Source organism: Labrus mixtus, chromosome 5 (genome assembly GCF_963584025.1).
Source record: "Labrus mixtus chromosome 5, fLabMix1.1, whole genome shotgun sequence".
NCBI classification, from domain to species: domain Eukaryota; kingdom Metazoa; phylum Chordata; class Actinopteri; order Labriformes; family Labridae; genus Labrus; species Labrus mixtus.
This window is the reverse complement of record NC_083616.1, coordinates 3147252-3160921: the sequence shown is the minus strand read 5'-3', so window position 1 is coordinate 3160921 and position 13670 is coordinate 3147252. Positions and strand designations below refer to the sequence as shown.

At 43.4% G+C, this 13670-nt stretch overlaps 1 protein-coding gene across 4 annotated transcripts in view; it reads left to right on the top strand.

Annotated features, from left to right (window-relative positions):
- Positions 1-13670, top strand: part of zdhhc8b (zinc finger DHHC-type palmitoyltransferase 8b) — an 81979-nt gene that overhangs the window by 62642 nt on the left and 5667 nt on the right. For all 4 annotated transcript variants that reach the window (XM_061037323.1, XM_061037322.1, XM_061037325.1 and 1 more), the window contains exons 2-8: positions 699-820; positions 5083-5240; positions 5811-5983; positions 6833-6935; positions 7557-7648; positions 9573-9705; positions 12839-12944. In XM_061037323.1, coding sequence (XP_060893306.1) covers positions 699-820; positions 5083-5240; positions 5811-5983; positions 6833-6935; positions 7557-7648; positions 9573-9705; positions 12839-12944 — 887 coding nt within the window. The remainder of the gene's footprint in view (positions 1-698; positions 821-5082; positions 5241-5810; positions 5984-6832; positions 6936-7556; positions 7649-9572; positions 9706-12838; positions 12945-13670) is intronic.

Sequence of the window (13670 nt, the reverse complement as noted above, 5' to 3'; positions counted from 1 at the left end):
TATTTCATCTCCAGAGGAACCAGACAAACTGTTGGCGTTAATTATGGCACCACAGGAAACGTACTGTACCTGGACATTTGAGTCCAGGTGATTGAGCGGGGCTGGAGGTGTGAGTCGGGCATTTCCACTGCTGACTCAGTTATTACTTGCTGTCAGTGGAGAAGGTCAGTCTTGGATTTAGAGGAGAATCCCCATTAATGAACAATGCCTGACGTGACAAGTTTTCACGTTTAACAGGAAGCTGTTTGTCAGGTTGAGATGGTTTTCATGACAAATATTATGTGGCTATCAGCTCTCTCAGAACGCTCCGTTTTGGTGTGTGTGTCTCTTTAAATGCAATGAGTCCCCCCTGAGTTATCCCAGTAGACATCACTCCTCTGTAGAGAGAATAAAAATGGAGGACCTGAGCAAAAGTTTTGCTCTAGGCTGGGGGTGAAGTCCATTTGTGGAGTCATTTACAATTTTGTTTGACTTTCTGTTGCTCACAAGTTCTGGCATTCAGTATGTCCCTCACTCTAATGCACTCTCTTCAATCATGTGTCCAATAATGATTATTGATCCAGTTAGGAATCACAAACATTAAGAGTATATTTAAAGGTTTTGTTTTTATTCTAAACTGGTGTTCAATATCCATTAGATGGATAGTTTAATTGTGTTTGACTGAGAATGCTAATGTGCCCCTTTCTTTGTGTCTCTAGGTGCCCCTGGTTGACAAAGGCGATCTCTCCCGCTGTGCCCGTCTACAATGGCCTCGTCTTCCTCTTCGTGTTGGCCAACTTCAGCATGGCAACCTTCATGGACCCTGGTGTTTATCCACGAGGTGTGTGTGTGTGTGTGTGTGTGTGTGTGTGTGTGTGTGTGTGTGTGTGTGTGTGTGTGTGTGTGTGTGTGTGTGTGTGTGTGTGTGTGTGTGTGTGTGTGTGTGTGTGTGTGTGTGTGTGTGTGTGTGTGTGTGTGTGTGTGTGTGTGTGTGTGTGTGTGTGTGTGCGCGCGCGTGCAAATGAGTTTATGTGTCAAGCAATGGCATAACAATGTTGGCCACTTGACAGCATTCTGTGGGAAACAATTATGTTTGAAAAGAAATATCTGACTAGGGCTGGAAATCTTTGGGTGTCTCACGATTCGATAACGATCCTCTGGGTCACGATTCGATTCAGAATCGATTTACGATTCAAAACGATTCCGTTTTTTATGATTGGAACTCTATTTTTGAATTAGTACATACTTCAGGATCTACTCCAGTCATCTGTGAGACTGGCTGAATTTCTTGTTGCTCTATTTGGCATTCTACTGAGATAAAAAGCTAGTTTTAGCACTTAGCAGGGAGTGACTTATTAGCCCCCCCAAAAAAATGTTTTTTTAAAAAACAAAAAAAAATTATATTTTTGAAATTATGAATCGATTTTGAATCTTAGAAGAGAAGAATGTCAATTTTTACATAAATCGTTTTTTTTTTCTCACCTCTATATCTAACATTGGTTCTTGGTTTGGATCCCCTTCGGACAGGGTGTAGAGTTTGCATGTTCTCCCCGTGCATGTGTTGGTTCTCTCCTGGTACTCCAGCTTCCTCCCACAGTCCAAAGACATACTCGTTAGGTTAACTGGTGACTCTAAATTGCCTGTAGGTGTGAATGTGAGTGTGACTGGTTGTCTGTCTCTATATGTCAGCTCTGTGATTGGCTGGTGAACAGTCCAGGGTTATCCCCGCCTCTTGTCCAATGACAGCTGGGATCGGCTCCAGCCCCCCGCGACCCTGAACAGGAAAAGTGGAATAGATAATGGATGGATTCAATATCTGATATTTACTAAGATTGCATGTCATCTTCCTGCTAGCCCTCCTCTTCCTCTTTCTCCTCGGAGCTCCCGGAGTTGCTGCTGGTGGAGAAACCAGAGCCAAAGTCCGAGTCCGGGTATGCTTGGTGTGAATAGGTACTGCTGGTGCAACTTCTACACACCTTCACAATGACAGGTGTCCAACCAGCTCCCACTGCGGCCTTTGAGTCCTCGGCACCATCTGGGTTAATTAATATTGATTGAATTTGTCCTCGGGGATATTTGTAATGCGCTTGTAAATGATAAGCACCTGTCGGCAGGAGGAGCGTCTCTATCCATAAAGGGGTAATAATCATTATGATGTATAAAGCGCAGGTTATCTGACCCTGGCCTTTCTGGTTTTAGAGACTGCTGGTGGGATTACTTTCTTTTAGCTCTTATATTATATATGACACAGATGGCAGACCCGACAGTAAAGCTCTGATGAACAATATTAACTGTTATGAAATAGTCTATCACTGACATCTGCCTGGAAAATCACCGTCATCACCCAGATTGTAAAAATGAGAATGAACGGCATTGTAGAGCTAATAATTCTCCTATTCAGGTCACTGACATGAGCAGACACGAATTATAGTCATCTCCTTTCAGGGAGACATTTTTAATATGAGGAAATAGATGAGAGAGGGTTAGGGATCATGGCTAGAAGGGAAAAAAAGCATTCAGGGAAATCACAGTGGGGGTCTTTAAAGATCAGGTCCCCCCTTGCCTCATACTGGTTTGGTCCACTGCTGACCAACCCTGCACCCCAAACACTGCAGCACATAGTCTCTGTGGGTCAGAGCAGAGTGTGCTGGTAGTGATGAACGCCAACTTCCACCCCTTATAGATCCTGTACATTTAGCCTTCAGCAGCTCAAAGATTCACTTAAGATTCAATTTTATATTTATAATATTGATGCTAGATGTAAGGCTGGTGTCGACCAAAATGAGGCTTAAAGGACTGAATGCTCGCTGGTCTTTCTGCTCCCCTAGTGGCCATTGTAGGTAATGTTACGTTGAAAAGAAGACGGTTGCTGCTTATTAAAAATTAGTCTTATTGCAGCACATGTGAACAATATTTCATAAGTCCAACTAATCACCTCTGTACTCGCCCTTTTACAGCAATATCTTTGTAAGGTGTCTTGACAGGATTTCTCGTTGAAACTGAAGAAAACTGGAAATGCAGAGAAGAAAGAGAGGATGGCATGCACGCCCGCGGGTCAGAACTAAAACTGGCACGCTGTGATTAGAACTCAGCCTTAATGCATGGGGGGGGGGGGGGGTATTACCCCATATCTCTGTTAGGTTAGCAAACAGTTGCTCATGTTATATACTGTTAGTTATATTACAGCACCTGAAAGACTGTTGTTAAGCTATAATGATTTAGAAGAGAGCATTTAATCGCTTATCTTTTAAAGTGAGATTAATGAGAGTTTTTCTTCCCAAAGTTACAAACTACATCTTTAACTTTTGATTGTGTCACCTGGAAGACGACCAACAACAGCAGCAGCAATAATAATAAAAGTCTGATTTAGCAGTCAGTTTTTGTTGCACTGGTTAGTATGGGCGGGTAAGCACTTTGAACGACAGCTCTAACAGCCGTTTGAGTGTGTGTGAAGTGATTAATGACAGAAAATGATACGCTGCTCGTTTTCTGATAATGTAGAGCGCCGTCAAATTCCCATTACTGCTCTCAAGAAAGCTGTGTGTACTTGTCAAGTTTCTGAGAACATGACATCATGTTACCCCGGGCAACCGCATCAAAAAAAAAGTTTTTAAAGTGCTCATTTGATCTCTACAGGTCAAAGGTTTGATCCCCGTTAATATCCCTTTATCTTTCCCAAGTGCCAGAAATACTGAGTTCACACTCAGGTGCTTGCTAACACACACACACACACACACACACACCCTTTCCAACTTTTGACAGTGGTAAAGCCCCGTTTCCACCAAGCGGTCTGTTTCAGTTCAGTTCGGTACGGTACACATTTTCCACCGTCCAAAGTTAAGAAAGGTACCAAAATAACTGATCCGTACTGTCATACTTTTTTTGCTCCCCTTCTGTTGGGGTGCCAAGCGTACCGATCCGACCCTAAAGGTTGGAGCTAGACTCACTGCAGTCCATTGATTGGTTAAAAGAATCTTCCTGTGGAACAGCAGTAATAAAGGACAAACACAAAACACACCGTGTTTAAATATCCTGCAGATTTAGAGAGAGTCATTTCAAGACTGTTTTTGTTTTTTTTGTGATTGTCAGCATGTAGCTCCGCCCCATGGACGACCTCAGAGATGCAGACCTTCCTAGGATTCTTTGATCTTTGTTTACTGTGTCACGTTCTTCTTCTTTGTTGGATTTGTTGGCGGTCTACACTTTGTCACTCCACTGTGATTTAGTGATGTGTGAGGGTACTGGCAAGATCAGGGTTTACCGTACCAAACTGTACTGAACCAAACCCAACCTCTTGGTGGAAACAGGGTTAATGTGTACCATACCGTACCGAACTGAACTGAACCCGACCGCCTGGTGGAAACCTTTTAAATCTATTTGAAGAGACCTGACAGACGTAATAACAGAGCAATCTGCTTTTTATTGACCCGTTGACGTCTGTGCTCTCTCTTTGTTTCTCCCTTGCTTTCTTTGCTCCTTTTGTGTGTGTGTGTGTGTGTGTGTCGGTTCATCTACCTGGGCCTGTCTGCAGTTATTGTTGTACCGTGAAGTTATTTTCTGAGGTTGGAGCTCAGTGCAGAACCCTGAGACATTTCAGGGCAAAAGGCTCTCTCTCTAAGGAAAATGGCAACTCCAAAAAACATCCTGAATGTCTGAAGAAAAGCACCAGCATGTGCTCTAATAGTGTATACGGGGGTGATGTTAGAGCACAGAGTAAACTCAGCCACAGTCAGAGGTTTGATTTCCATGAAAGAAGCATCAATTCTGATGCTGTGTGACCTTGTGGGAAATGAAAGCAAACAGCATCTGTTGAACATGAGTCACAGTGTTCTTCAGTAATCACTCCTGATGTTAGAGGCAGAATGAAGCACTCTCTGTAAATGTTCATCCCTCTCAGTGCCTCCTCTCAGTGGAGGGGGGGGGGCGTCATTTAAGATGCTGTGCTGTTGTTCATGTCAACTTGAATCGTAAATCAAAACAATGCTCTTGTGTCTATTAACCACCTCCTCCTCTCTCCCCCCCCCCCCCCAACACAATCTCACACCTATATGCATCCGCGCTCCATTGATGTGCTCGTGTCTCGTGATTTTTTTTCCTCCTCAGCGGATGAAGACGAGGACAAGGACGATGATTTCCGAGCGCCGCTCTACAAGAACGTGGAGATCAAGGGCATTCAGGTCCGGATGAAGTGGTGCGCCACCTGTCACTTCTACAGGCCGCCTCGCTGCTCACACTGCAGCGTGTGTGACAACTGTGTGGAGGTGTGTATGTGTGTGTGTGTGTGTGTGTGTGTGTGTGTGTGTGTGTGTGTGTGTGTGTGTGTGTGTGTGTGTGTGTGTGTGTGTGTGTGTGTGTGTGTGTGTGTGTGTGTGTGTGTGTGTGTGTGTGTGTGTGTGTGTGTGTGTGTGTGTGTGTGTGTGTGTGGGAGAGATTAATGTGTTATGTATGTATGTATGCAGGCACAGTGTAGATATAAAGGTTGGACTGATGTATACGGGCCATGTTTTCTGATGCTGTTCTGTGCCAATAATATCAATAAATTAACACTGAATAGATATAAATAAGTTATTTCTAGGTATCTGCTATAAGGTTATTATGATTAGAAAATCCTGACCACTGGCATAAATATCGGCTTTTGCAGCTTTAAGCGTTTAATGCTCTTATCAGGATTCGCTTTGGAAACCTAATTTTCCACATTTAAATCCACATGAGGAGATGAAGACACCACCACACAGGGTTCAGATAGACTGTTTGGTTTAGTAGAGACCCATTAACAAGAGATGGTGAATAAAACCCCACCTCCTGACCAGCTGTGTTCCCTCTCTCCTCAGGACTTTGACCATCACTGTCCCTGGGTGAACAACTGCATCGGACGGAGGAACTACCGCTACTTCTTCCTCTTCCTGCTGTCGCTAAGCATCCACATGGTGGGGGTTTTCTCCTTCGGCCTCCTCTTCGTCCTCCACCACCGGGAGAGGCTGGCAGCGCTGCACACCACTGTCACGTATCCTTGATGCCCCGCTGCAAAACCTTTAAGCAACCTTTAAAGGCTTTATATGTGATTTTTTGATCAAGCAGATGTCGCCCTTGAGCAGCAGCATGAAACCAAAACAACTTGCGCTGCATTGTTGTGTTAGCATGCTAATGCTAGCAATCTTTATTATGCTCATATCTTCACACTGCATGTAGATTTACCTGAAATGAGCGTGATCTAGAAACACAGTTAAGCAGTGAGTACAGTATGTTATTCTTCTTTTCTCTAGTCCCTCAATTAAACAACTTTCATACATGAGGGGAGGAGTCAGCCGGCCGTCCCGACGATGTAAACAAACTGAAGATAGGACTCTGAAAACTCTGAAAACATCACAGACAGTGGGACTCGGGTGTTACACCCATTGTAGACAGTCATGACTCACAGAGTTATTTTCAGAGGATATACTTGATTTCTACATTTAAGTGTGAAAAATCACATATAAAGACTTTAAGAAAAACTCTTAAAAAACAAAACAAACTAGCTGGTGGCTGGTGGCGTGCCCCATGTATTGAGGCTGTAGTCCTCCAAGTGGGCGGCCCAGGTTTGAATCCAACTTGTGGCTCCTTTCCCGCATGTCATTCCACTCTCTCTCTCCCTGATTTCTGACTCTGTCCACTGTCCTGTCTCTCCAATAAAGGCACAAAAATAAATCTTAAAAAAAAAAAAAACTTCAGACAACTTTGATAGTTTTTTTTATTTGCAGAATGTTAAAAGTGCATGGACATAAGTTAGTGTCTTCTGTCAGACTCTGTTATTCCTACTTGTTGCACTCTCTGCTCATGTGTTCTCATATTGTTGATCCTGAACTTTTGCCTCCAGTCTGGTGGTGATGTGCATAGCCGGGCTTTTTTTCATTCCAGTCATGGGACTGACAGGTTTCCATATGGTGCTCGTGGCTCGAGGCAGAACCACCAATGAGCAGGTGAGGAGTGCATGCTTGTTCTGTATCCACGTAAACAAACAATCACTCTGCTGTTATTTGTCCAGCGTATGTCAACAGAGCCGCGAGGCGTTGCTTCACAAACACATGCAAAAACAATATTCACACCCGGAGCTTCATGCACTGTTTGCTCCCCAGGCTTTAGAGCAGAGGTGCCCAACCTTTGATAGCCCCCAAGAGGGTGCCCGGACCCCAGGTTGGGATCCAATGCTTGAGAGCACCTTACATGGAAATGTATCACTAACCCCTCTGCTGCATTTAAAACAGTTTAGAAACAGAAGAAATGTATCTTCTGTACACGACAACATCCTTAAACACACTAATTATAAGACGCATCAACAGCATGACTCACCTGCTTTGTATTCAAACGCTGGACGTGTGTGTGTGTGTGTGTGTGTGTGTGTGTGTGTGTGTGTGTGTGTGTGTGTGTGTGTGTGTGTGTGTGTGTGTGTGTGTGTGTGTGTGTGTGTGTGTGTGTGTGTGTGTGTGTGTGTGTGTGTGTGTGTGTGTGTGTGTGTGTGTGTGTGTGTGTGTGTGTGTGTTTACACTGTGGCCTCGAGCCTCCTCTAATGCCGACTCTGAACGAGGCGTTGTGATCCTCAGGTGACGGGCAAGTTTCGCGGAGGAGTAAATCCCTTCACCAGGGGTTGCTGTGGCAACGTGGAGTACGTCTTATGCAGTCCCCTGGCACCGAGGTAAGATGCTTTACAAGCTTGCACGTGTGAGCATGAGTACAGTAGACGCTACCTTTCTGTCACTGCACACACACACACACACTTTAGAGAATATGTTTATGCATATGAGTGTCCATGCTGCAGCGCCTCTTTAACTGCAATAAGAACACACACAGCACTGTGTTGTGTGTGTAGGAGTGTATATGCACGTGCTCTCTGAGGTGGCTGTGGACATGTGTTTCCAGTCCCGCCTGAAAGCATCCAGCGACCCCCCGGGGGAGGCAGACAGCTGAGAGTACAGAGAGAACAGAATCAGAGCGCAGAACGAGTAAACGTGTTTAAACACTCAGCTTAAAAAAACACCAAAAAAAACCCACAATGCCGGTTTAACTACCAACAGGGACAAGTCCAATTCGATCACAATCAACAGTGTGAGTGCGGAGAGGCGGCAGCAGGTGAGGGTGAAACGCTGCATCACAAGCATCTGCTGTGAAGTCTCCGATGGAGGCGTGTTGATTTACTGAGCATGTTTCACCTCACTGATACTGAATGAACTAGTAGTGGAGTCATTTTAAATCAGCAGCATTCATTTAGTAACACGGTTTATCTTAGGGGGGAGACATTTGTAAAGACAGCTCAGAACATAAACCACACATTCACTCTTCTAGTTCTTCACGCTCGGCAGGAAACTTTAAAGGAAATCACAGTGACAGCCGTTTAATGATGAAAACACTAAGACCCTCTGATACTCGGCTTTTCTGTCACTAAGTTGTGTTTGAAAAGTCTGTCTGAGGCGGTGTTACTATAATGGGATTATACTTACAGCTCTACTCATTTCATTATAGTACTCTGTAGTGTGTTTTTGTGGATGGCCAATGTACGTTTATAGAAGTCTTAAAGGTGCAGTACAACATTTGAAAAAACATCAGTGATGTTAGCTGTTCTTCTTAAAACATTACATTCTACATCTGTTATAAACATAGGTCGTGTACGGGCAAAACACTGATAACCCTGACACACCAAGGAGATCGTCGGCTGTCGGTCCTAGTTTTTGGTATTTGGCCTATTCAACATGTAGAATCGGCGTCGGCGGTCGTTGAGAGGAATCTCTCTGATTGGCTGTTGGGAGGTTTCATTTCTCTCCAGCTCTCCTCACAGGTTCAGGAAAGCCCATTGAGCATGACCATTAGTGTTTTTTTTCCTTATTTGTCTCCTCCGCCTCTTCTTTTCTTTTTCCACAGACTGTATAAACAGGGATGTAGTGTCAGTGGCGTCACCCATTGGTTACTGAAGGAACATTTTGAAGCCTAACAGTGGTGGTCGCCATACTGTAAAATGCTGTCTCAACCTAACTCTCGGTCGACATAGTAACACACAAAGAGGTGGAGCTGAGTGATAACAGATGAGTTATAAAAACAAATCATTCCCCATACAGAGTATGCAGATAAAGCCGTGAGCTATTCCGACCAAATCAGCTTTTGGAACCAGGCTGTAAACATGTTTATTTCTGCTGTAACATTTGGCATAATAACATGGGTGTGTACAGTATGTGACTTCTGGGGCTTTTCCAGCCAGCCTCAGGTGGACACTCGCGGAACTGCAGTTGTTTGCAGGTCCGTATTGCCTCCATTTTTTCAACACCAGAAGTTGCTGCTCGCATTCAACATAAGTATTTCTTGTGGAAATAAGGATGATATGCCAACGATTTACGGGGCAAAAAGGCAACAAAGTGAACTAATAAAGTTTTCAGCAACATCTTGATGTTTTTGGTGGCTCATGTTTTTGAAAGGAACAGCTTGAGGGAAGATATTCATATTTAGCACAAACATCAGCAGTGATTAGATTTTGACGGTCAAAGGGCAAGGTCAGTGCAACATCTGGTAGCTATGGCTGAGTGGTAGAGAGGTAGCTATGGCTGATTTCTGTTACTTGTCTTCTTATGCAGGTACACACTGGACCCCAGGAAAAAGGCCCACGTTAAAATCCAGCCCCCCTTCATCAGACCTGACCTGTCGGACAGACAGATCACCATCAAGGTCTCCGACAACGGGATCCACAACACCATCATCCGTTCCAAGGTGAGTTTGGTATCCTCTTACTTCAGACTTCAGAGCAGCCATTTTTTTTCTTGCTTCACCCCAAAGTCTGAGGCCCCTTGTCCCCCTTGCAGAAAGCGCTGCGCCCAGCGTATTTTCTTCCGAGCACTCAGCCTTTTTTGTGCGGCCGTATTTTGTCTTGAAGCCCCTAGTTATGCTCCGTGTATGATCAGGATAACGGAGTAGTGTCGGTCATACAGCGGCCATTGTCAACAAACTGTTGTCATAGAGACAGGACGGATGTACAGCGCTTTTCTTCTCAGCGCACAAACGCTTCACACAAACACTGCACTTAAACCTGGACTCGGGGTCCAACATATATGTCAAACATATGTAACATCCCCAGACTTGTACCTGGATTCCTGTTTTTTTAAAACAGGCTCACACACAAGGCAAAATAAACAGTTTACAGCTTTAGGATATTATTGGACTTTTCACACAGAGGCAGCTATGGTCTCAATTCATCATTATGAAAATATAATTTTTGTCCCTTATAGGCATTGGAGATGCTAATCCTCTTATAAATAATATAATTTCATTAGTCCTAAAGTAGAAAAGTTTGACTCCAGAACAGTTCTATCCCCTAAAATAACTTTAAAGATGTGGGATTGGTCACTGACAATTAGGAGAAAGATAGTGTTGGACAGATGAGGTGAGAGAAGCCTTTTGTGTGTGATAGAAATGTTAGATAGACGTGAGATTACCAGCCTGCTGTCGCTCACTCCTCGTGAACCCAAACAAACAGACGTCACTGGTCCTGCAGACTTTACTGGAACCTTCCCAGGAAGTCTGTCCAAACCTCTCATTTATCCAGCCGTCACGGGGCCCAGGCTGACTCACTGCAGACTTCCAGAGAGTCTGGTGGAGGTGCAGTCTTCCCTGATTTAATTACCCACAACTCATTGCAGCATATATACATATATATATACATATATATATGCTGTTAAATGGTTCATTTTAACAAGGTAGAAGGTACCTGTACTGGTTGACTCTGATGAAGACGCAGTGTGTCCAAACGTTAGTCCTTTGCACTTAAATAAATTAGCCTGAAGTGATTCATGTGCTGTCTTTGGATCCTGTCTGAGAGAATGAGTCCATTAAATTATTTTGAATGATTAGTATTAACGCTTACTTGGGATTTATCGCAAATTTAATCACATTGGAAATTCCATTATTTTACATTTCAAAAAAAGTTTTTTGATGCTTTCATTTTTTTATTTTGGTGTTTTTTGTTAAAGTCCCCATGAAACGAACGAAGCTCCGAAAGTATCTAACTTCTGTAGCGTGTCGTATTTCCCTCTGAAACGGGATTTAACCAATCACAAGATAAAAGGCGGGACATTACATTGGGATGAATTTCATTGGACCATTAGCTTCAACAAAGCTTTAATTGATCTAAAAATTATTAAACACCCATTAGTGCGGGATGAGTCATCAGACATTAAAAACATTTTACAAGAAGAAAAAATATGGTTATTTTGATGGAAAAATACTCAGATGATTCTTTATTTGAATATATTTGGTAGATAAATAAACATTTAACAGGAACGCTGGATTAAAACCTGGAAAATACGATTAATGCATTCATGCTGACAGCACTCATATAAACATATTGTGGTTATTCCAAATTGCTGATTCATTAAAAAAAAAAATTATGAATGCGTTAAAACAATTAGTGAGTGTGTAATCAACCCCATCATGATACAGATATATGTAGAAGACCAGGAGATAAAGAAAATCATAATGTATTTTATTCTTGTAATATTTTTGCAGCTTGACGGTAACACACTGAACATACGATTAAAACCAACAGGTTTCATTGGATCAAGCGTCTAATTGTGACTAGATACTGAAGGTTACATTTGTTCAATCCCGATCTGCACACTGACGGACTCACAGACTTTAAGCTAAGTGAAAGTGAGTGTCACTGTGTCACAGTCGTCAGGTGCTTGAGGGCTCTGATGCAGACTATACAGGTCAGCATTTAGTAAAGTTTCCTGTGGGACTTACCCAGGGTTCATTGAGCATAACCCCCTGCTTACTGTAAACAGATGAGTGTATATTGAATTAGTATTTTTTATATCTTTTTTTTGGGGGGGGGGGGGTTAAGAAAGCGAGAATCAGTGGTGACAGCGAGACTTAAATAAGTGACGACATCTGGTAAATTGCAGATTTTGTTGAAATGGTTTCTCTCAAATCTGCTCAGTATTAACATCAAGACTTTCTGAGGCTTTCTGAGACTTTAGTGTTGTTTTTCTGAGTGCCAGCGTTTTTGAAAAATTGTTTTCCATGATAAGAGAGCATTTGCAGCAGAAAGCGCCCGCCTGGATAAAAAGTGCAGCGCCCAGCGTCTTTTTTCTGAGCGCTTTGCCTTTTTTGTGCGGCCGCTCCGAGCGCTCAAGTTGAAAATCTTTAAACTTTTCAGAAAGTCGCTGTTGACGTCACTTGTGCTCTTTGCCAAATGTATATTACCTGTATTTTTGCCGCCTACAGATCATGTCTTGTACCAACATCCTCTTTGCTCCTTGTCTGATCTGGAAATAAATGATCTCAAATATCAAACATGCAGTAAAAAGTAACAGAGTAGTGTCAGTCATACAGCGGCCGTTGTCAACAGACTGTTGTCATAGAGACAGGACGGACGTGCACTGCTTTTCTTCTCAGTGCACAAACGCTTCTTGCAAACACTCCCGAGCGCACAGCCAGCGTTTTACTGCCCATAGTTTCCATTTCCTTATTCATTTCACAATTTCAAGCCTGCATTCTTCTTGCCTGACGTCGAGTAGTGTCATGATATTGAAGTGCTCAGGCTTTAGGCTGGTGATCGGGATCGGATCATTGGCCTCTTGAAGCGTATCACGTCTGAATCTGCTTGTGAACTTTAGTGGTAGAATTGCATTGTGGGTCATGTGAAGACAAAGGAGAAGTTTTATGGTGATGGCTGTGGTTTTACTGGGTTGACTTTGGTGTCTTTTTTCAAGCTTGTGACTCCAACAGTGTCACAAAACAGTACATTGGTTCAGCGCTTGATAGAAATTAACTCAAAGAGCTACTCTGAGTTCATTCCCCTCACCTGTTCTGGATGTGTTTAACACCCTGCTCTCCTCCCTTATAGTCCAAAAGCAGCCTGGATGGCCTGGACGAAAAAGAAACCCAGCCGCCCCTGCCGCCCAAAGCTGACAGGTACAACCAGCTGAAGAACCAGCTGACCTCCAGCGAAGGTAAGTTCAGTCAATCCCCTTTCTGACTCCTTTCAGGGCGACACAAAGCAACACGCCTCAGACTCCCTCTGTCCGTCGTCACCACGTCCCAGTTGTTGGACTCGGTGCTAGGTTAGCATGATAAATGTGCAGCTCAGTGTCAGGTCAATGGCCTTTTATCCATGCCGAGCTGAAGAAAGGGCCGTCTGATTTGTAACGAGGAGAAGAGCCCTGTTCGCTGAATCAGCAGCAGATTTGTGGCACAAAGAAGAGACTCCAGAGTGAATCACTGCAACGTGAATCACCACCTTTTGAGTGGTGACTTGTGAAGAAGTGAGCTCTGTCAAATAAAGAGAGAGGAGAGGGATGATGTCCAGCTCTAAATGCATTTTGAAGCTACCGCTGTGAACAATGAAAAGAAGCTAATCTAGTGTTGGTGTTGCTGTTCTCAGTTGTGTGACGTGTTAGTCAAACACATGTGTGTGTGCATTAAACAGCATGCTCCCTCCAAAGGATTTCTAGGAGTCATTGTACATTTTGTCAGGGAGTGAACATGTTCTGCTCTTCCAAGGAGCACTACTGCTGCCTGGTGGATTTTTTAAAGTACTGCATGGTTTGCTCCCTTTGGTAAAGAAACTGAATAAATGATCATTTGGGTAAATGAGAGTTGTTGTTTTTTTAATAATACAGGAGAAACTGGTTGTTAAGAATCACCTTCATGTTTCTGCTCTCTCTCATGGCTGAGGC